This window comes from Pristiophorus japonicus, chromosome 4 (assembly GCF_044704955.1).
Source record: "Pristiophorus japonicus isolate sPriJap1 chromosome 4, sPriJap1.hap1, whole genome shotgun sequence".
In the NCBI taxonomy this organism is placed as follows: Eukaryota; Metazoa; Chordata; class Chondrichthyes; family Pristiophoridae; genus Pristiophorus; species Pristiophorus japonicus.
In genome coordinates, this window is record NC_091980.1 from 30,391,025 (window position 1) to 30,413,261 (window position 22,237).

Consider the following 22,237-nt stretch of genomic DNA (forward strand, 5'->3'; position numbering starts at 1 on the left):
GGACTAATTTAAGAGTCAGCACAGACACGATGGGCCCTATGGCCTCCTTCTATGCTGTATCATTCCATGAGCCATTCGGAAGCCAAAGGTTCTGGAATATTCCACCATAACTCAGATTAGTCTGGGATCTGGCCTATCCTGGTCCCGGCCTTCTCCTGGAGTTTGCGATGGATTTTTCTTGGTGTGGAGCTTGTGCCTGCCACAAGCAAGGCAATTGAAGCGGAGAAGGCGGGGCCAGAGACTCCCTACTTTGGAAATTCATACAGCCCTGGCCTAGGACCAGTTCAGATCAGGATTAGTGGCCAGTACAAACTTTGAGAAGAAGCATACTGTTCTGTCGAATGGGAAGTATCGGGCTCACTTTGGGAGTCAAGGCTGAGATTCATATCCTGAATCTCTGATGATACCTAGGGAAAATATTTGCCCCTTCTATGTTCTTTCTGCAGGGTGGCACTCATCATAGATTGCATTCTCCATGGCAAGGCAGGTGCCCCATAATGAGCCCCTAATGGCATGGATGATGTGCGCTTCCCTGACTCCACATACTCTGACGGGGTTAGTGGTGGAGGTCACCAATGGACGTTCTTGGATTGCTGGTCCATAGGTTTCCAGGCCTATTGTCTTGATTTCTCTTCCCTTTATCTCTGTGAATGTGATTCTTGGAGGAGATGGCCAAGATACATCCTTTGCAGAAGTGAGGTGTGATGAACAGCTTGGTGGTCAGAAATACTTGCTTTGCGTTAACTAAGATTTCTCTTACAGCAGGTGGAAGAAAGGTAAACACCCACTGCCCAATCCTTTCCTCTTCGACCCACTGGCCGAGAGACAAGGCAGCAATACAGAACTTTGCTAGGCAGAGGTGCCAACACATCAATAAATGTTAGTTCCGATTTTAAAAGAAAACTGTCTTCATGAAAAGCGTTTGGCAAAATTTATTCTTTGGTTTACAAATGTACAGCACAAATGACATAAATCAAGTTAAAACACATCGGGGGTAATTTGAAATTTTGCCAATAGTGTAAAGCGGGCAATATCGGATCAGATCAGCCACCCGTTATACACCCTGCTTCATTTTTCTTTCTATTGAAGTCAACTGAAAGGAAGATTGGGTAACGAACAGCCGATCCAATATCGCCCGCTCTACACCATCGCCAAAAGGCAAAATAACCTCCCATCAATGCATCACCAATGCTTAATACTTTCACAACAAAGATTCATATCCTAAACAAAATTTATTTCTATGAAGACAATGCTTATTTAATACTCATGATATTCATTTTTGTTACAATTGTCTATTCAATGGATTGTCCAGCTAGGGTGCTAACACATTCAAGGCTTCACACACTGCTATCTCTGTTATGGTTTAATGTCAAGCAAAAGTTGTACATGCTCCTTCATTACAGTCCAGCATCTGCCACGCTCTCCCACCAGCATCTGGCATGAGTGCAGTTGGTTGCGTCTGCACACCTCCCTGATGACTTGAGGGCATCTTTACAATAGTTGTAGACCTGCCTCCCTGCTATATTTTGTTGCATTTTCCATTATTATAGTGCTGTTTATTATTTTTGAAAATTATAATTTCAGCAAAGCTATAACAAACAAAATAAACTCAAGTTCAGTTGAAAAGTGGTTAGTTTATTCAGACCATCTCTTTTAAAGGCAATGATTAATCATTCATACTGTTGATTACCACACTTGGGTCAAATATTTGAAAGGTTCTGATATCCAATAGACATGCTTCGTGTTGTAGGCTTCAGAGAAACATGCTATCCTAACAAGAGAGCTCGATAATTTCCATTATTATTTGTTTATATTCCCTTCGGAAATTATGGTTCAAAACGCCATATACTATAGCATTCAGGCAGCTGTTGAAATATGCCATGAAGTAGCTGGCAATAAAGAGCCACTCTGGTATCATGCTAGCCAAGTGTGGATTAACCGCTACTGCCAGGCCAATGAAGTTTAATGGTGCCCAACAAACAGCAAACAGCACAAACACTACAAACATGGTCAGAAAGTTTCTGAAGTCATGGGGATTGATTTTGGATCTATTGTCAGGCTTAACCCTCCTCCTGACCTGGATGACAAGGATCCAGATATGCAGGTAGCAATATGAGACAATGCTGATCGGCAGAATGAAATGAATGACCACTACGATGACTGTGTAGAAAGAGCTGACTGACTGAGCAAAGGTGCAGGAATATACACGAGGATCATACTGAAGAGATTCCATGAAGAGATTGGGAACAATTGCTATACAGGTCAACACCCAGACCAGTACCACATAGCATGCTGTGCTCCTGTTGCTGAAGATCTTGTCGTACTTCAGACCATGACAGATGTAACAATATCTGTTGATTGCAATGCTGGTGATGTTAAAAATGGAGCCAATCACACTCAGTCCCATGAGAAACCCACTAATTTGACAGTGGATGTACCCAAGAACCCATCCATTGTGGAATATTGCTATTAGTACGAGAGGATATGGATAGATTGCTACGACAAGGTCAGCGATGGCGAGGCTCACCACAAAGGCATTACCTATAAAAGAGCACAGCTGGTTAGTTCAGCAGTTAACATAATTATTTTTAATTATAAAGGTTGCATTAGAATCAGTTAGACATACAGCAGGTGGAGGAAGGAAATGCTAAAACAATTCATCAATCATTTAGTCATTTTAACTCTCAGTTCCAATAGACATTCATTTGGTCGCAGCATAACTTGGAAAACAACTGGTCCTCAATCCCAATGCGACTGTTTCCCTTTTGTTAATCTGCTCTGTTCTTGGGCAAGCTACCAGAGAGCCATGAGTTCCAGTAGAACCACACTGCAGCATGAATTAATTCCATCAGGAAGGGAGGGGAGCAAAGTGTTCATAAAATATGCACAGGAAAATGCTAGCCACTGTGCCGAGACCAGCAGGTGGTCTTTTCCAGGATCATTTTCCACGGTTGGAAGCAGTAATAGAATCATTAAATCGTAGAAAGATTACGACACAGAAGGAGGCCGGTCGAAAAAGAGCTACCCAGCCTAATCCCACCTTCCAGCTTAGGTCCATAGCTCTGTACTTCACGGCTCTTTGGGCTCAAGTTTCGGCCTCAGTTGCTCCTGATTTTTTGGAGCAACTGGTGTAGAACGGAGTATCTTAGAAATTCAAATTCTCGGCATTGAGTTGCTCCAGTTCTAGTCAGTTAGAATAGTTTCACTTTGGAACAGAATTTTTTTTTCAAAAGGGGGTGTGTCCGGCCACTTACGCCTGTTTTCAAAGTTTCAGCAGTGAAAACTTACTCCAAACTAACTTAGAATGGAGTAAGTGAAGATTTTTGTACGCTCGAAAAAACCTTGTCTACACTTTAGAAAATCAGGCGTAGGTTACAAATCAGGCGTAGGGAATGGGGGGAGGGGGGTTTAAAGGGAAGTTTACAAACATTAAACACTTCAGTTTTACAATTAAAGAGCCATCATCAATAATAAATGATAAAAACATCAATAAATCAACCAATAAACCAATCAAAAAAAATTAATAAGAAATAATGTATTTTTTTAAAAAATCAATAAATAAAACATTTTCTACTTACCGACTGCAGCACCGGGAGCCCTCCAACAGCGTGCTGGAATGCCCACCCCCCACGTCCAGTGTGTCTCTGTCAGTGTCTCTATCTCTCTGTCTGTCTGTCTGTGTGTGTCTCTCACTCTCTGTCTGTCAGTGTCTGTGTTTCTGTCAGCGAGGGGTGGAGGGGAGGGGGAGGATGGGGAGGGGGGGTGGAGGGGAGGAGGGGTGGTGGAGTGGGGAAGAGGGGGTGGGCGTGGAGGGGGGTGACAAGTGAGGGAGGGGAGGGGGGTGAGAAGGGAGGGAGGGAGGGGAGGGGGGGTGAGAAATGAGGGAGGGTGAGAAGGCAGGGAGGGGAGGGGGGGTGAGAAAGGCGGGAGGAGGGGGGGGAAGAGAAGGGAGGGAGGGAGGAGGGGGGAAGAGAAGGGAGGGAGAGGAAGGGGGGAGAGAGGGGGGAAGAGAGAGAGAGAGAGAGGGAGAGAGAAGGGAGAGAGAGAGAGAGAGAAAGAAAGGAGAGGGAGGCTGAACGGGCCGGGCCCGGCCGGGCCCAAGACTTCGAGCTTAGACTTACCGGGTTGACAGGTAGGTGGCGTCGGGACCGGGGTCCAGGGGGGTCTGGAGTGTGGATCGGGGGAGCGCGGGTCGGGGCAAAGGGGATGGTCGGTCGGTGGGGGGGCGGAGATCGGTCGGGGGGGGGGGTAGATCGGTCGGGGGGGCGGGGGGGAGATCGGTCGGGGGGGGGTGAGGAGATCGGTCGGGAGCAGAGGTCGGTCGGGGAGGGGGGGGAAGGTCGGGAGCGGGAGAAGCGGAGGTCGGGTCGGGGGGGCCCGGTGGGGGTGGGTGGGAGCGGGAGTCAAGTCGGGTCGGGTCCGGTCTGGAGGAAGCAGGAGCTGGGCTTGGGAGGACCCTGATGCACACAGCCCCAGTGAGGCCATTCGGCCAGGGCTAGGGGCTGCGTGCTTCGGGCCCCTCCCACACAGTTTCGGGCGCCTGGAGCTACTGCACTTGCGCGCCCACTGTAGCGCGCATGTGCAGAGGTCCCGGCACTGTTTTCAGCGCAGGGACCTAGCTCCGCCCCCTGCAGCTCATGCTGCGCCGCGCCGAGGGCCAGAGGACCAGCAGGGTGCCGGAGAATCTGGAAGTTTTTTTCAGGCGCACTTTGTGGCGCGAAAAACAGGCGTCCAGGTCGGGGCTGTGCACTTGGGCCCTTTAAGTGCACATCTAAGTACTTTTTAAATGTGATGAGGGTTTCTGCCTCCACCAACCTTTCAGTGTGAGTTCCAGAGCCCTTTGGGTGAAATTGTTTTTCCTCATCTCCCCTCTAATCCTTCTACCAACTATTTTAAATCTATGCCCCCTGGTTATTGAGCCCTCTGCTAAGGGAAATAGGTCCTTCTTAAGCCACTCTATCTAAGCCTCTCATAATTTTATACACCTCAATTAAATTTCCCCTCAGCCTCCTCTGTTCCAAAGAAAACAAACCCCAACCTATCCAATCTTTCCTCATAATTAAAATTTTCCAGTCCTGGCAACATCCTCGTAAATCTCCTCTGTACCCTCTCTAGTGCAATTACATCTTTCCTGTAATGTGGTGACCAGAACTGTACGCAGTACTCGAGCTGTGGCCTAACTAGTGTTGTACAGTTGGATCTCTCTGGTCCGACACCGTTGGGACCTGACCGGTGCCGGACCAGAGAATTTCCCGAACCACGGGAGATCAACTGGTGACAAAGCTGCTTGCTGTCAACGACCCAGACGTGTTCTGCGCATGCGCGGGGAGAGAAGAGGCGTGGCAGGGCGGGGACAGAAATAGCGGGGTGGGGAGAGGGAGAGCTGAGCCGCAAGACGCTGAGCCCCGAGCCGCCGACCGGGCCCCAAGCCACCCGCTGAGCCGCGGTGGTGGTGGCAGGTGGAGAGCAGTGGCAGCGGGCGGCGTGGGAGAGAGAGAGAGCCTGGTGCCAGGCTCAGCTTCGGCGCCTCAGTCAGCCACCTGCCCTTCCCTTTCCTTGCCCGGCCCGCTTACCTCAATCAGCAAGGAGGGACTCCACCCACGCTGAGACTGATGCCGGACCAGGGATATTTTCGGACTAAAAAGTCCCAGACTGGAGAGGTACAACCTGTATACAGTTCTAGCATAACGTCCCTGCTCTTGTATTTTACGCCTTGGCTAATAAAGAAAAGCATTCCGTATGCCTTTTTAACTACCTTATCGACCTGGCCTGTTACCTTTAAGGATCTGTGGACATGCACTCCAAAGTCCCTCTGTTCCTCCACATCTTTCAGTATCCTCCCATTTATTGTGTATTCCCTTACCTTTTTGCGCCTCCCCAAATGCATTACCTCACATTTCTCTGGTTTGAATTCCACAGCTAATGGTAGCCTTACAACTGGAATTACTCGAGGCAGCCAATCCCTCATTCTCTTTTCTCTCTTGGTTTATTTTTTGCCTTTTTATGGGAATTCAACTTTACTGTTTTAACCATAACTAGTTCAAATTCACGATTCTGAGCTGCTTCTTCAATTTGAATTATCAGCAGGACCACTGCTTTAAAAAAACTGAATCAATTATATTTTTATTACATGGGATTCTGGGATCTTTACTGGTGCTTTGGAGATTACATTGTGTTCCAGCTGTTTACATTAGGGGCTAGAACCTCCACTTTCTTTGCCTGCGTAACGCCCACTTAACACCCATTTAACCACTGAAATGACGTATAACACCCATATGTCGCCTAGTTTGGCACAAAATGGAAACTGACGGGCTTTTTTAGGAGACTTATCGCCAAGTGTTATTTTCCCCAATGTGCTTAACGCCGAGAAAAAATATTATCACCAGCCCACTTTTTTTGGGTGGAATCAGCAGAATGGGCAATTTCAACGCCTATATTATCGCCCAGCGTTACTTTCCTCACAGACTTAACGCCGAGATTCAATAATAATGCCCGGCAATTGTTTTTTGTCGTAAAGAGCATATTTATCCAAACTAGCGGCCATGGAGATCGGCCACCGTCAATTTCACCACCTCGCACACATATTGCCCAGAATATCACCCACTCAAAAAACCGCCCACAAAAAGTGGAACTAACCGGGACGGATGCCAGCGGTGTGGCTGGCATTTGTTAAATCCCACTTTTACGTGAGGAGCTGATATTGGAAAGATTTGCCTGAAAGAGCGCTGATGTGAGTGTTAATGCTGACACACTGCTGTGTGTGTGCAGCTCAGACATCAATGATGCCCATCATCTTGGTGACAGTTAAAGTTTACGTTGATTGATATAAAGTTGTATTTAACCCTTTTACGGTAAGGAATCAGCAGTGTTTAACGGTCCAGCTATCTGAGACAATGCGCAACAAGGTTATGTTCAATAACAAAAGTTTAATACCAACATTGGTCTGAAATCATAAGTAACACAGCCAATAACACCCAACCCCTTTCCACACCCCACTTTTTCCACCATTGACATAAATCACATGTTCAACATGTTCAGCAACACAGAATACAAAGGCAAAGCAGGAGCGTTGTCCCCAGCCCCCATACATTGCATACACCCAGATGGAGATATAACACAGCCATCACCTGCACTCATGCACCTCACTTTCCTGCCCCCCTCTCTTTCTTCTCCCCACCCTCTATGCCTTCCCCTCCTCGCTCCATGGCGCCTGGCCGAGGAGCTCCTCAGGCGGTGCCTCATGGGGGGGGGGGGGTGGGGATGAAGGCAGATGCGTTGGTTGGACGGGTACGGGAGTGAGGGGTGCCGAGGAGGCAACATTCTCTGATGCAGAAGCAGAATCTTGGTCCTTGCTCGCATCTGTCGTTTGCAGTGGTGGTGCATGATCTAAGGGTGGAGTGCCGCGCTCTGGGACCACTGGGGGGGCTGTGGCAGCAGTGTTCCTGGCTATCACATCCAGGGACTCCGCCATGCGCAGAATGTACTCGTTCATGGTGGCCAGGTGTTTGGCTATGCCCCCAAAGCTTCGATGAGCTGGTCACCAATGTCTACAGTCCTCCTGGGCAACTGAACCTTCTCTCCGCTGTCATGTCGCGCTCGTGGAACAGACCTGCCGCGTCCACGAGGCTTCCGCCGGGTTGGTGCCGTCCTGGGGACAAATGGGGTGCCCTGTGGGGAAGTGCTTGGGGCCGGCACCTCCAGAGTGAAGGCGGGAATGACCAGCGGACCAATAGATGGCCTTGGGGTGGATTGGGTTCTAGAGCATGGCGATGCAGGTTCTTCGAAGTCCATGCTCTCATCCATCGAGAACAGACCCAGTGGATTGATGGGCGACAATTGGAGCTCCTCAGCACCAGATGTAGGATCGTCCGCCGACTCCTGCCCCGTACCCCCACCTTCTGGCCTCTGTGGTCTTGCCTGGCGTCGCACTGCTGGCTGAGCTGCAAGACACAAATGAGGTTTTAGAGGAGAAGGGGGTGCTAGGGTGACAAGGTGAGTCCAGCACTACCCACTGCATATGCACGACAAAAGCACCACCGCTCTCAAAATCATTGCAGACATCACATTTCATGACCATCAACACATTGTGGATTGCAATGATTTTCATTAGTCCAGCGTTATTTCTATGACACTTTTAGAAATCATCTATCATATATGATTGGTCGGATATGAGTGGGTGTGGTATCTATTGACTAAAGTGTAATGCTGTAAGCTTTACTCACGTGGCATCACTTCAGGGTCTGCCGATGCGTCCGTGACTGTCCGGGGTTGCTTCCCCATGAGTGCTAGCACTCGCTCCTCCATGTCAGTGATGTCGCTGGGGACTGGTGGCCCCCCACCCGTTCGCCTCTGCATGGACCTCATCGTCGATAGCTTCTTCTGTAAAAGGTGACAGGACAACATGCATGAGATCATTACTTGATATAATTGCTAGGTACTGTCACAGACACTGATACAACACATAATCATGATTATTATGATTATTATCATTCTTTACCTAAAGACATTCACTGTAACCGCAGGCTTTGAGTAAAACATTCCCGGTAAAAGTGGAAGACCTCACATTTGCTGATAGTCACTCATGACTGTTATAAATCAAATTATATAAATACATAAGTACATGTAAATCAATGTAATACTTACTCTTGCGGATCCCATAAGGTCGTTCCATCGTTTGCGGCATTGGTTGCCCTCACACACCTCGTTGGTCGCCGACAAGACCACCTCTGCTATCTCAGTCCATATCCTCTGGTAGGCCTTTGGGGTGGGCTTCACACGCCCTCCCTGTGTCAAATCACCCCAGCGTGACTCGACCTCCTGCAGGAGGGAGGCATTTGCCTCGTCCGAGAACCTCCTGGTTCTTTTGCGGCCTCCAATGTGCTCCTCTCACCTCACTGCTCTCTCCAGCGTCAGTCTCCACAGTGTGCTGTGATGCCTCCTCCTCTCCCTCCATTAAAGGCCAAATTCGGTCAAATATGTGGCTGTTAACAGTTATTTTTGTTTACCTACTTGCTGTGAAGCTCTAAAGTATCCCTCCTTTCTCCCAAAGCTGCCACACCACACCCAGCCACGCCTTCAGTCCCTCTGAGCTCCCTCGTTCGCTGTCTCCTCTTCTGCGCAATTCATGGTGACCCTTGACCTCCTGAATCGCAGGAATCGAGTGTTGCCAGCCATTGCTAAGGATGGCCACACTTTACGGCAGAAGGTCAAAAAAATTTAATGCTACCGCCCATGTGATATCGCTCACGGTAACTCCTATTTTCAAAAATGTAAACTAAATGTTTTGAGAATGGATGAGAAGCTGGCGATCTGAAAACCCTTTTTTATCGCCCACGCCGGAAATAACGCCCATTTTTGGGCGGTAAGCTCAAAAGTGGAGGTTCTAGCCCATATCCTTTAATTTATTGTCCCTGAATAAAGTATTTTTTTATTACATGGAATTTTGTTCTGATGCTCAGGCAATCAATATCAACAATTCTGTCAGTTTTTCCATGGAAACCATACATTAATAGCCTTAGTTATCGGTTCTCAAACATGTGAATTCAGACACATTTTATGGCATTTAGAAAGGACCCCTCTTCACCTCCATTTGCTTTGTTTATGAACTTAATTATACCCGTTTACCAGTGCCAACATACACAAAACTACATTTGGGCACACCAATCTCAAATCTAAGCTGCTAGTCCTAAAACCCAATCAGTACACCCTTCTGTAAAGTCTGCTCAGTCAGCACAATCCATGGTGACCAGTCCATTTTTTGTGAGGGGGTTAATGAACTGTGCTTTGCTTGTGGTGATTGTGGTGATTGTGGTGATTGAAAACCAGTCATCACACTGGTCGAGTGAGTAGAGATGTGTCCAGCTCGATGGCCAAGTGAATGGATTAGAAATATTCCTGAACTAACTGCCTAACGGAGGGCCTCATATTACACATCAGATCGTTGTGAGTTTGATTGCCTGTGCTGAGTGAGTTGATCTCTTCAGGGTGTGGGTGGAGAGTTCCAGTCTGAAATTGGTGGCAGCATTTAAATCACATATATCAGAATTAGTCCCATGGTATTTTGCCTGGTAGAGGCCCAAGACTAGGGAATCCACTAAAAATTGAGCCTTAGAGGTTGCAACCAGCCCCCTGAGATTGGAGGATCTGAGAAATAGCTGCCAGTGATCCCTTCCCAGCTCCAAACAGATAATTTACAGCTTTTCAGGGTCAGCAAGGAGGATCAGCTGGTCTGCAGGTCATCTGGCTGTATTGTTGAATAGCAACCAGAAAGTCCCGATGCCAGTGGTCGCAAGCGTTTCTCTGCCAACCTGGAGTGTGCACCTATATACAGAGGCATTCCAATACCCAAGGTAAGGCCAGGCCATGTGAATGAGTTGATCCCAGAAATTCATCCAGGTTCAGCTTCACTCAGATTGGGATGGTTAAACAACATAACACCCAAGTAATGGTACTGTGGGGAGGTTGGGGGGAGAGGGGTTAAAAAATTGCCTCATCATCTTCTGACATGTGTTGCACGCTGTGGCTTAGGTTTTCTCATCGTAATGCCGATGGCAACCCACTTGAATTTTCAGTGGTGTGATTGGTGGCGAGTTGGGTGGAAAAATTGTTATTTTTGACAGCCGCTGTCGGAAACCCGCTGTCATCTCGCTCTCACACCTTTCCCACAGGCACGTCTGTCATCGTGGAGCTGACCCCATTGAGCTAATTATTGGGTAGTTTACATACACCTAAAAGCCTTTTTTCACTTACTTTTTAAATTTCCCTGCATGGCCACGGGATTCACTCAGCTCGGGAACCACGTCTGTCAACCTGAGGCATGAGTTCCGTGGCCATTGATGTAGCTGATTACTTGACTGCATGGAAAACAAGCCAAAATAAAAACTTGTTGATTGCACCAGTTAACAGATTGATGGAGGTTCTGTTCTACTTGAAAAGCTACTGATAAATGTTAATTCAGAAATTCCTGAAGGAATGTGAGAGCTGAAGGGCTCCTCTCCTACCCTGGATGGTGAAGGAAATACATTTTTCACTGGCCATTCTTGGCTGTTGCCTTCCAACTGAATAGTAATTGCATTGAATTAATCTTCACTATAAAAAAATGACATATATCATTTAAATACATTTTTATGTTGTTTCTGGTCAGGTTTTTTTCACAGTATACAGTGATTGTCCAGTTACACATTAAACCAAGCCACCAACCGTAACAATTTCATTCTCATCACTCATTCCACTGGTTCAATTTGCTTTTAGTCCCTGAATATAACTAATGTAATTTTTCAATCTGAGACTTTGGGGGTGAATTTCAGCAGAGGTTCTCTCACTTGTTCATTGTATCTTCAATGGAGAATCCAGAAACATATAAGTACCACTTACTGTTTGTTAGCTTCCGCAGTTCTTCTGCTGAACTTGATAAGATTGTAAATCCTCACCTTTACAATTACATTTAAAATTTGCTTAATTTTATATATTACCTATACACATACATGTTTTATTTGTCCCAGTTACTGATATAAAAGTGTATAGATTTGTGACTAACGGACCAATAATTTCTCAATGATCGTATTAGTAGATGGTGTCATATTACTTATATAAGAACACAAGAACATAAGAAATAGGTGCAGGAGTAGGCTATTTAGCACCTCGAGCCTGCTCCACCATTCAATATGATCATGGCTGATCTGATCTTGGCCTCAACTCCACTTCCCTGCCCACTCCCCACAGCCCTTGACTCCCTTATCGTTCAAAAATCTGTCTATCTCCACCTTAAATATGACCCAGCCTCCACAGCTCTCTGGGGGTAGAGAATTCCAGATTCACAACAGATTACTTAATGATAATATTATTTAAATATTTATTTGTCACTCATATATAACTTTAATTATATTATTGTACAGTAAAGATTCAACATCCACTTTGTTAGATTAAATGTCAAATTTAATGTGACCTTGGTTCTTTTAAAGATCCTGGCTGAAAATGCGTCGTGAATTACGTCACCAGACCCGCTCCAACTAATTGGGCTGGGTAACGCGGGTTGGCGGGCTTAATAGGCCCCATTAAGGTAAGTTCGTTTTCAGCGGGATGGAGCCAGCAGTAGAGTGGGTACCACCTGCGTCAGACCCGGTGGTTCCAGCCAAAATGAATGGCTTCCAATTGGCCTTCTGGTTGGAAAGCCTAGGCCTTTGACTCCAGCAGGGAGCACACATCTGGAGTACACTGTTGAATGTCCACACTTTTTGCAGGCTGTCAGTTTATAGGAAGTCTTCTCTCTCCTTTTGTAGAATCATAGGCCCCAAGTTTCCACATGATTTGCTCCTGATTTTTAGGAGCAACTGGTGTAGAACGCAGTATCTTAGAAATCGGAATTCTCGTCATTTAGTTTGCTCCAGTTCTAGTCAGTTAGAACAGTTTCACTTTGGAACAGAATTTTTTTTTCAAAAGGGGGTGTGTCCGGCTACTTACGCCTGTTTTCAAAGTTTCGTCAGTGAAAACTTACTCCAATCTAACTTAGAATGAAGTAAGTGAAGATTTTTGTACGCTCGAAAAAACCTTGTCTACACTTTAGAAAATCAGGCGTAGGTTACAAATCAGGCGTAGGGAATGGGGGAAGGGGGGTTTAAAGGGAAGTTTACAAACATTAAACACTTCAGTTTTACAAATAAAGAGCCATCAATAATAAATGATAAATACATCAATAAATCAACCAATAAATCAATCAAAAAAAATTAATAAGAAATAATTTTTTTTTTAAATCAATAAATAAAACATTTTCTACTTATCGACTGCAGCACCGGGAGCCCTCCAACAGCGTGCTGGGATGTCCCCTTCCAGTGTGTCTCTGTCAGTGTCTCTATCTCTCTGTCTGTCTGTGTGTGTCTGTAATTCTCTGTCTGTCAGTGTCTGTGTTTCTGACAGCGAGGGGAGGGAAAGGTGGGGGGTAGAGGGAGAGATGGGGGGGAGCAGAGGGAGAGAAGGGGGAGAAGGGGGAGGGATGGGGGAGAAGGGGGGAAAGGAGATGGGGGGAGGAGATGGGGGGAAAAGGAGATGGGGAAGGAAAGGAGATGGGGGGAAAGGAGATGGGGGGTGGAAAGGAGATGGGTGGGGAAAGGAGATGGGGGGGTGGAAAGGCGATGGGGGGGAAAGGAGATGGGGGGAAAGGAGATGGGGGAAAGGAGATGGGGAGGGGAAGGAGATGGGGAGGAAAGGAGATGGGGAAAGGAGATGGGGGGAAAGGAGATGGGAGGGGGAAAGGAGATGGGGGGAAGGAGATGGGGGGAAAGGAGAAGGGGGGGAAAGGAGAAGGGGGAAGGAGGCTGAATGGGCCGGGCCCGAGACTTCGGGCAGGGCCCGTCCCCAGCACCAGATTTACAGGTAGGTGGCGTTGGGTCGGGTCGGGGGGGTGGTGGGAGGGAGGTCGGTTCGGTTCGGGTCGGGGGGAGGGAGGGAGAGGAAGGTCAGGTCGGGGAGAGGAAGGTCAGGTCGGATCCAGTCCGGGGGGGGTGGGGTGTGGGGGAAGCGGGAGTCGGGTCGGGTCCGGGGGCGGGGGGTGGGGGGACAGGAAGCTGGAGTCGGGTCGGGTTGGGTCCGGGGGGCGGGAAACGGGAGTCGAGTCGGGTCGGGAGGAAGCAGGAGCTGGCCATGGGAGGAGCCTTATTCACGCAGCCCCAGTGAGGCCATTTGGCCAGGGCTAGGGGCTGCGTGCTTCGGGCCCCTCCCACACAGTTTCGGGCGCCTGGAGTTACTGCACTTGCGTGCCCACTGTAGCGCGCATGTGCAGAGGTCCCGGCACTGTTTTCAGCGCAGGGACCTGGCTCCGCCCCCTACAGCTCCTGCTGCGCTGCGCCGAGGGCCAGAGGACCTGCAGGAAGGTGGAGAATCTGGAGGTTTTTTTAGGCGCACTTTGTGGCGCGAAAAACGGGCGTCCAGGTCGGGACTGTGCCGTTCTAGGCGCGGCTCGAAACTTGGGCCCATAGAATGGTTATAGCAGAGAAGGAGGTCATTCGGTCCGTCGAGCCCATACCGGCGCTCAGCAAGAGGTTCAGCTTGTCCCACTCCCCCGCCCTCTCCCCATAGTCCTGCAAATTGTTTTACTTCAGGTACTTATCCAAGTGAAAGCCACGATTGAGTCTGCCTCCACCATCCTTTCAGGCAGTGCATTCCAGATCATAACCACTCACGGCATAAAAATGTTTTTCCTCATGTCGCCTTTGGTTCTTTTACCAATCACCTTAAATCTGTGTCCTCGACCCGGACACCAATGGGAACAATTTCTCTCTATCTAATCTGTCCAGACACCTCATGATTTTGAATACCTCTATCAAATCTCGTCTCAACCTTCTCTGCTCTAAGGAGAACAACCCCAACTTCTCTAATCTACAGTCGAATGACCTAAAATGATCCCGATCCAAGTGAAGCTGCTCACTTACACAAACGACACCATCCCAGTTGTTGGCAGCGTGGATGTCCAAGTGTCCCATGATGGCGCGATGCACAAGTTATCTTTGTGGTTGCAGGTGATGGTCCAATGCTGCTAGGATGAAGATGGATGAAACAGATCCGTTGGAGCTGGGAAAACCTCCAACCTATGTGCCCCCGAATTTGGATCCAACACCTGAGAAACCAACTGCTCAACTCGACTGCGTGGAGATGACACAAACCGCTCAAACCAATGGCGAGATGATCCAGCCGAAACGACCCGACCTCACCTTCCAGGCACCAGTGGCAGGACTCCGGAGGAAGAAAATCGGCGCAGAAAGCAACTTCCCTGCTTCCGTGGTGGAGCCTGGGGAGAAAAGAATCACTGTGGCCTAACTCGTGGAGAGAAAGAAGATGGCGCCCGCACCACGAGGTGAAGCACCTGAAGTAAAGATGGCGGCGGTCAGACCACGAGAGGCAGCGTTATGGAGCAACACATGATGCCGAGCAGCGAACCGGATTGGGGTAAAGATTGCAAGGCCCTCTTAAAGGAGACTGGCAACCCATCACAATTAAAGGGACAGTGCCACTCTTTGTACAGCGATGTCCGTGAAACACATGTAAGCGATATAATTGACAAATGCAAGTATATAAATGTAACTAACCATGTTGAGTTGGACGATTGCAGTCGGAGCCATAGTATTATGACAGTAAATGAAATAATGATGTGCGATGCCAGGTTCTACATGTATGCCGACAAAACCAAGGGCAACCTCCCGTCGGAAGCACCCAGATCCAGCGGGCTACCTGATCATGTAGCCTGCGCCTCCGGTACCAATGTGATGCCCTAGGGAATGTGGCCACACACAGAGGGAGCATACCAGCTGCAGGGCCAGCGATCACCACTACCTGTACCCTGCCCCAGTTCGGCTCTACCTCTCTGGCCACCACGGCCAGTACCTGGAGCAAGAGGCTAGCACCCTCCAGCTCTCCCAACGGGATCTGGGATGACCAGGCTCCCACTAACACTGAAGGGCTGCAGGGAGACACCATAGCCCTCAAAGGAGGACAGGGAGGCCACACACTCCTGTGGCTCTGCCCACCACTAGGCAATGACAAAAGCCCTGAGACAGCCAGGTGAGCGATCCGAGCCCACCCAGCTGGCAGGGAGCGCAGCGCTGCCATCAGACAACCTGGACACACTCTGGAATTAGCGTTCTCACCCACCTGCACTTACACAACCCAGGGACAAAACTGTGATACCACGTATGTACCTTACCTGTAAAATGTACTTGTTTCACTACTGCAAAACCCAAACAGTAACGTAATTAATCCTATGTTTTTTTTGTTCTTTCTTTCTGTACATGTATGCACATGCAGGTGTTGAGCTACACACATGGTCTATGTATGGGCGGGTGGGAAAATGGATGTATGTAGCCATGGATCACACCCAGAACCCACTCAACCCCCATTGCAACCTCTAACCGTCCACTGCTGACCATTTCCCAATGTTGTGGCAATAAGGACTTGGGAGTCAACAGGGAGAGAACCAAGCCAAAGCATAGACAAGGTGCAAGGGCTTTGGGCACTCAAGTCTAGGGCCAGAGCACACAGTGCAAAGGCCAGTGGCACAAGACTTAGGGGAGAGTGATGTTGTGTATGTATAATATAAGTATACTCCCTGTACACTCAATGTACAGTTACATAAGATCACTGATTGTATCTTCACACTATATACACTATGCTTGTACTATCAGAGGGTGTAACTGGTGGAGACCTAGGGGTCACCTGTACACGACAGGTAACCAGGTATAAAAGGGAGCTCACCATGCTGTACCCTCACTCAGGAGCTGTAATAAATGGACTAAGGTTACAACAGTTCAAGTACAATACCTTACCTCATGCAGTCATTACTAGAGTGCTTACAGACACAATAATTCTCATAAAGCTTTTCTGCACCCTCTCCAAGGTCTGCACATTCTTTTTAACCGCTTTCTCAACCTGCCCTGCCATCTTCAATGATTAGTGCACTCTGTTCAATCTGATCATGCACCCCTTTTAGGATTGTACCTTTTAGATTATATTGCCTTCCTAACAAAATGTATCACTTCATACATTTCTACATTAAATTTCATCTGCCTATTACTCCAGGTGCCTATGTCTTCCTGAAGTCTATCACTATCCTCCTCACTGTTCACTATGCTTCCATGTTACAGCAGAGAAGGAGACCATTCGGCCCGTCGAGCCCGTGCCAGCGCTTAGCAAGAGGACTTCAGCTAGTCCACTCCCCCGCCCTTTCCCTATAGTCCAGCAAATTGTTTTACTTAAGGTACTTCCCAGCAGATTGGAAAACTGCAAATGTAACGCCCCTAATTAAAAAAGGAGGCAGACAAAAGGCAGGAAACTATAGACCAGTTAGTCTAACATCTATGGTTGGGAAAATGTTGGAGTCCATTGTTAAAGAAGCAGTAGCAGGACATTTGGAATAGAAAAATTCAGTCAGGCAGAGTCAGCATGGATTTATGAAGGGGAAGTCATGTTTGACAAATTTGCTGAAATTCTTTGAGGATGTAGCGAACAGAGTGGATAAAGGGAAACCAGTGGATGTGGTGTATTTGCACTTCCAGAAGGCATTTGACAAGGTGCTACATAAAAAGTTACTGCACAAGATAAAAGTTCATGGGGTTGGGGGTAATATATTAGCATGGATAGAGGATTGGCTAACTAACAGAAAACAGAGAGTCGGGATAAATGGTTCATTCTCTGGTTGGCAACCAGTAACTAGTGGGGTGCCGCAGGGATCAGTGCTAGGACCCCAACTATTTACAATCTATATTAACGACTTGGAAGAAGGCACTGAGTGTACCGTAGCCAAGTTTGCTGACGATACAAAGATGGGAGGAAAAGCAATGTGTGAGGAGGACACAAAAATTCTGCAAAAGGACATAGACAGGCTAAGTGAATGGGAAAAAATTTGGCAGATGGAGTATAATGTTGGAAAGTGTGAGATCATGCACTTTGGCAGAAAAAAATCAAAGAGCAACTTATTATTTAAATGGAGAAAGATTGCAAAGTGCCGCAGTACAGCGGGACCTGGGAGTACTTGTGCATGAAACACAAAAGGATAGTATACAGGTACAGCAAATGATCAGGAAGGCCAATGGTATCTTGGAGGATGGAGTATAAAAGCAGGGAAGTCTTGCTACAGCTATATAAGGTATTGGTGAGACCACATCTGGAATACTGCGTGCAGTTTTGGTTTCCATATTTACGAAAGGATATATGTACTTGCTTTGGAGGCAGTTCAGAGAAGGTTCACTAGGTTGATTCCGGGGATGAGGGGGTTGACTTATGAGGAAAGGTTGAGTAGGTTGGGCCTCTACTCATTGGAATTCAGAAGAATGAAGGTGATCTTATCGAACTGTATAAGATTATGAGGGGGCTTGACAAGGTGGATGCAGAGAGGATGTTTCCACTGATGGGAGAGACTAGAACTAGAGGACATGATCTTAGAATAAGGGGCCGCCCATTTAAAACAGAGATGAGGAGAAATTTCTTCTCTCAGATGGTTATTAATCTGTGGAATTCGCTGCCTCAGAGAGCTGTGGAAGCTGGGACATTGAATAAATTTAAGACAGAAATAGACAGTTTCTTAAATGATAAAGGGATTAGTGGTTATGGGGAGCAGACGGGGAAGTGGAGCTGAGTCCATGATCAGATCAGCCATGATCTTATTAAATGGCAGAGCAGGCTCGAGGGGCCGTATGGCCTACTCCTGTTCCTATTTCTTATGTTCTTATGTTTTGTATCATCTGCAAATTTTGAAATTGTGCCCTGTACAACCAAATCCATATCATTAATATATATCAAGAAAAGCAGTGGTCCTAGTATTGATCCCTGGGGGATACCACTGTATATCTTTCCCCGGTCTGAAAAATAACCGTTCACCACTACTCTCTGTTTCCTGCCACTTAGCCAATTTCGTATCCATGCTGCCACTGTCCCTTTTATTCCATGGGCTTCAACTTTGCTGGCAAGCCTATTATGTATTACTTTATCAAACGACTTTTGGAAATCCATATATACCACCATCTGCATTGACCTCTGTTACCTCATCAAAAGACTCAATCAAGTTAGTTACACACAATTTGCCTTTAACAAATCCATGCTGGCCTTCTTTCATTAAACCACACTTGCCCAAGTGATGTTAACTTTGTCCCTGATCGCTGTTGGTAAAAGCTTCCCCACGGCTGAGGTTAAACTGATTGGCCTGTAGTTGCTGGGTTTATCCTTACACCCTTTTTTGAACAAGGGTATAACATTTGCAATTCTCCAGTCACCTGGTACCAACCCCGTATCTAAGGAGGATTGTAAGATTATGGCCAGTAGCTCTGCTATTTCCTCCTTAACCTCCCTCAGCATCCTAGAATACATCCCATCCGGTCCTGGTGACTTATCAACTTTAGTACACACAGCCTTTCTAGCACCTCCTCTTTATCAAGTTTCTCCACTGTATCCTTTTTCACTATGACTTTGGCAGCATCTTCTTCCTTGTTGAAGACAAATGCAAAGTACTCATTTAGTACTTCAGCCATACCCTCTGCCTCCATCCATAGGTCTCCTGTTTGGTCCCTAGTTGGCCCCACCCTGCCTCTTACTACCCATTTATTATTTATATACCTATAGAAGACTTTTGAATTCCCTTTTATGTTAGCTGCCAAGCTATTCTCATACTCTCTCTTTGTCCATATTATTTTCTTTTTCACTTCCCCTCTGAACTTTCTATAGTCTGTCATACGCGCTCTTTTTCTGCTTCATCTTACTCTCTGTCTCATTCGTCATCCAGGGAGCTCTGGCTTTTGTTGCACTATGTAGTGGGAATATATCTTGACTGTACGCGAACCATCTCCTCTTTAAAGTCAACCCATTGTTCGATTATAGTTTTGCCTGTCATTCTTTGATTCCAATTTACCTAGGCCAAATCCGTTCTCAACCCACTGAAATTTGCTGTCCTCCAATTAAATATTTTTACTCTAGATTGCTTCCTGTCGTTTTCCAAATCTAATCTAAACCTTATGATACTATGATCACTGTTACCTAAATGTTCCCCTACTGATGTTCCACTTGACCCACCTCATTCCCCAGAACCAGATCCAGCCTCGTTCCTCGTTGGGCCGGAGACGTACTGATGAAGGAAGTTACTATGTCAGTCTATATTTGGATAACTGAAGTCCCCCATTATTGCTACTGTATATTTCTTGAAGCTCTCTGTAATTTGCCTGCAAATTTGCTCATCTATATCTTTCCCATGAGTTGGTTGCCTAAAGACTACACCAAGTAGTATAATGGCACCTCTGTTATTTCTTAACGCTAACCATATAGATTCTGTCCTTGACCCCTCCAGGAGATCTTCCCTCCCCAGCACTGTAACATTTTCCTTAACCAATTCTGCCCCTCCACCTCCTTTCTTTTCTTCCCTAACTTTCCTGAACACCTTACATCCAGGAATATTTAAAACCCAATCCTGCTCTTTTTTGAGCCAGTTTCTGTTATCACCATGACATCATATTCCCATGTGGCTATTTATGTCTGCAGCTTACCAACCTTATTTATCATACCATGTACTGTAAATCTGTCTTAGACCTTCTTGTATTCTCTCTTAGTCTGATCCCATATCTTACTTACTATTTCTCACTCTAGTGCTATGTGTCTCTCTCCATCCTTTGTGCACTTTGTTTCTCCTTTCTAATGTTACATCCTGCTGCCTATCCCCCACAGCACTAACAAAACTTCCCCATCGGCCTGTACAGGTCCCACCTCCCCCAGTGTCCCAATGTCCCAGGAATCTGAAGTCCTCTCTCCTGCACCATCTTTCCTGCCATGCATTCATCTGCTCTATCCTCTTATTTCTATACTCACTAGCTCGTGGCACAGGGAGTAATTCAGAGATTAATACCTTTGAGGTGCAGCTTTTTCATCTCTTTCCTAGCTCCCTAAAATCTGCCTGCAGGACTTCATCCCTTTTTCTATCTATGTCGTTGGTTCCAAAATGGACCACGACCTCTGGCTGATCATCCTCCTCCCTCAGAATGCCCTGCTTCCGTTAAGTGACATCCTTGACCCTGGCACAAGGAAAGCAACATACCATCCTGGAATCACAGCTATGGCCGCAGAAACCCAGTCTGTTCCCCTACCAGTATTGCCTTCTTGATCTTCTTCCTCTTCCCTGTACAGCTGAGCCAAGTGGACTTGGCTCTGGATGTACTCCCCAGAGGAACCATCACCCTCACCAGTATTCAGAGCACACTCTTATGCTGCAAGGTGATTTCCTGAAACGTGCTATCCACGTAGCTCTCAGCCTCACGGAAGCACTGGAGTGATGCCAGATGCTGCTCAAGCTCCGAAACCCGGAGCTCGAGCTCCTCCAACCGATGATTCTTCCTGCACATGTGGTTGTCTAGGACACGGGAATCGTCCTGGATTTCCCACATGGCATAAGATGTGCATTCCATGGGAGGCTTTTCTTTAGAAGGCAGTTTGTCCGAGACACTTTTGTAGGGCTACTGAGGGTTTCTATGTGTCTTCAGATGATCCTATATCTCTGGTATCCAATTGCCACCGAGTGCTTGGCCGTTGTATCATCAGGTGTAAGATCAGGAAACCTTTTTCACAGTTGCTCTTCTTGCAAGCCAGCTACAACGTGGCCATAAACCATTTGTTCATTAGTGCCTATATTTATAGGGCTCTGCCGAGCAGTATAGGATTGTGGCAAAACTGTCAAGATTCCCTTTCTTTTTGTTTTGTATTTATCCCCTGTAACAGCTAATGTGAGAGTATGTGAATGGAGCTTTGCAAACCTTGGCCCAGAATGTCCTCAATCTGCTTTACACCAGTGTGGCATTTTTTTTTTTAAAGTGTTACATCTACTGTTAGCCTCGAGAGGGAGATACACAGAGGTTTCTTGGGTAGTCTCATTTACTAACCCATTAGCACATCACAAGGGTAAAACTGGAGCAGGAAGCTTCTGTGCAGCCCTAAAAGGCACTTCTCAGCCTATACTATTCAACTGAACACTGGAGGACATGAGTTTAAGGCAGATACACAGCTTGGCTCGTTCATTTCTCTCTCAAATTACTTCACTGAAATTTTCATCGATATTTTTATTTCACGTGATCACCATTATGAATATTTAAGTGCCATCTGTGCCCAGAGCGTGTCAGCAAGCCAGAGGAGAAGCATGCACAACTTCATTAATTCATTCAGATCTCCAAACCTTCCTGCATGGCATTGACAGCAATCACCCAGAATTATCACTCGCCTGGGCTGGGCTGGGGGGGGGCGGGGAGGGGGGAGGTGGCACTGGCACTAAATGCCAACTTCATCACCCACTGGACTGCAGAAGAGTGCAACAAGAAGGTCCACATCCTCAGCAAGTTAGGAAAGGTAACACAATACACACCTTTCCCTGTTCTTTCGTCCACCAGTACACATTTAACCCTCTTAAAGCAACACTGACACAACTAATCCTTCATAGTGCTCTCCAGTTAAGGGAGCCTTCAACTCCAACTCTGATATTATTCTTACAATTCTTATACTGCTCCTTTGACACATAATAGTTGCATTGTACAACTCCAATACCCTTTCCTCCACTTTAACATCCCCCCATATTTATTACTTTACCTCTCCAGTGCCGATTTCCACATTCCCTTACCCACATTTCCTTATCTCTTATGGAGAAATATCTGTACAATACCCGCCATAGGCTTTGAAGATCCCCTGTTGCCTGACCAGCAGATCAGTTGGCAACTTGGCAAGATTGAAAAAG

General features: G+C 46.9%; 1 protein-coding gene across 1 annotated transcript in view; it reads right to left on the reverse strand.

Annotated features, from left to right (window-relative positions):
- Positions 1-1,771: 1,771 nt before the first annotated feature.
- The window catches only part of mtnr1al (melatonin receptor type 1A like), a 97,829-nt gene continuing 77,363 nt past the window's right edge, over positions 1,772-22,237 (reverse strand). Inside the window, exon 2 of the mRNA XM_070877191.1 lies at positions 1,772-2,541. Within this exon, the coding sequence (XP_070733292.1) occupies positions 1,772-2,541 (770 nt within the window). The remainder of the gene's footprint in view (positions 2,542-22,237) is intronic.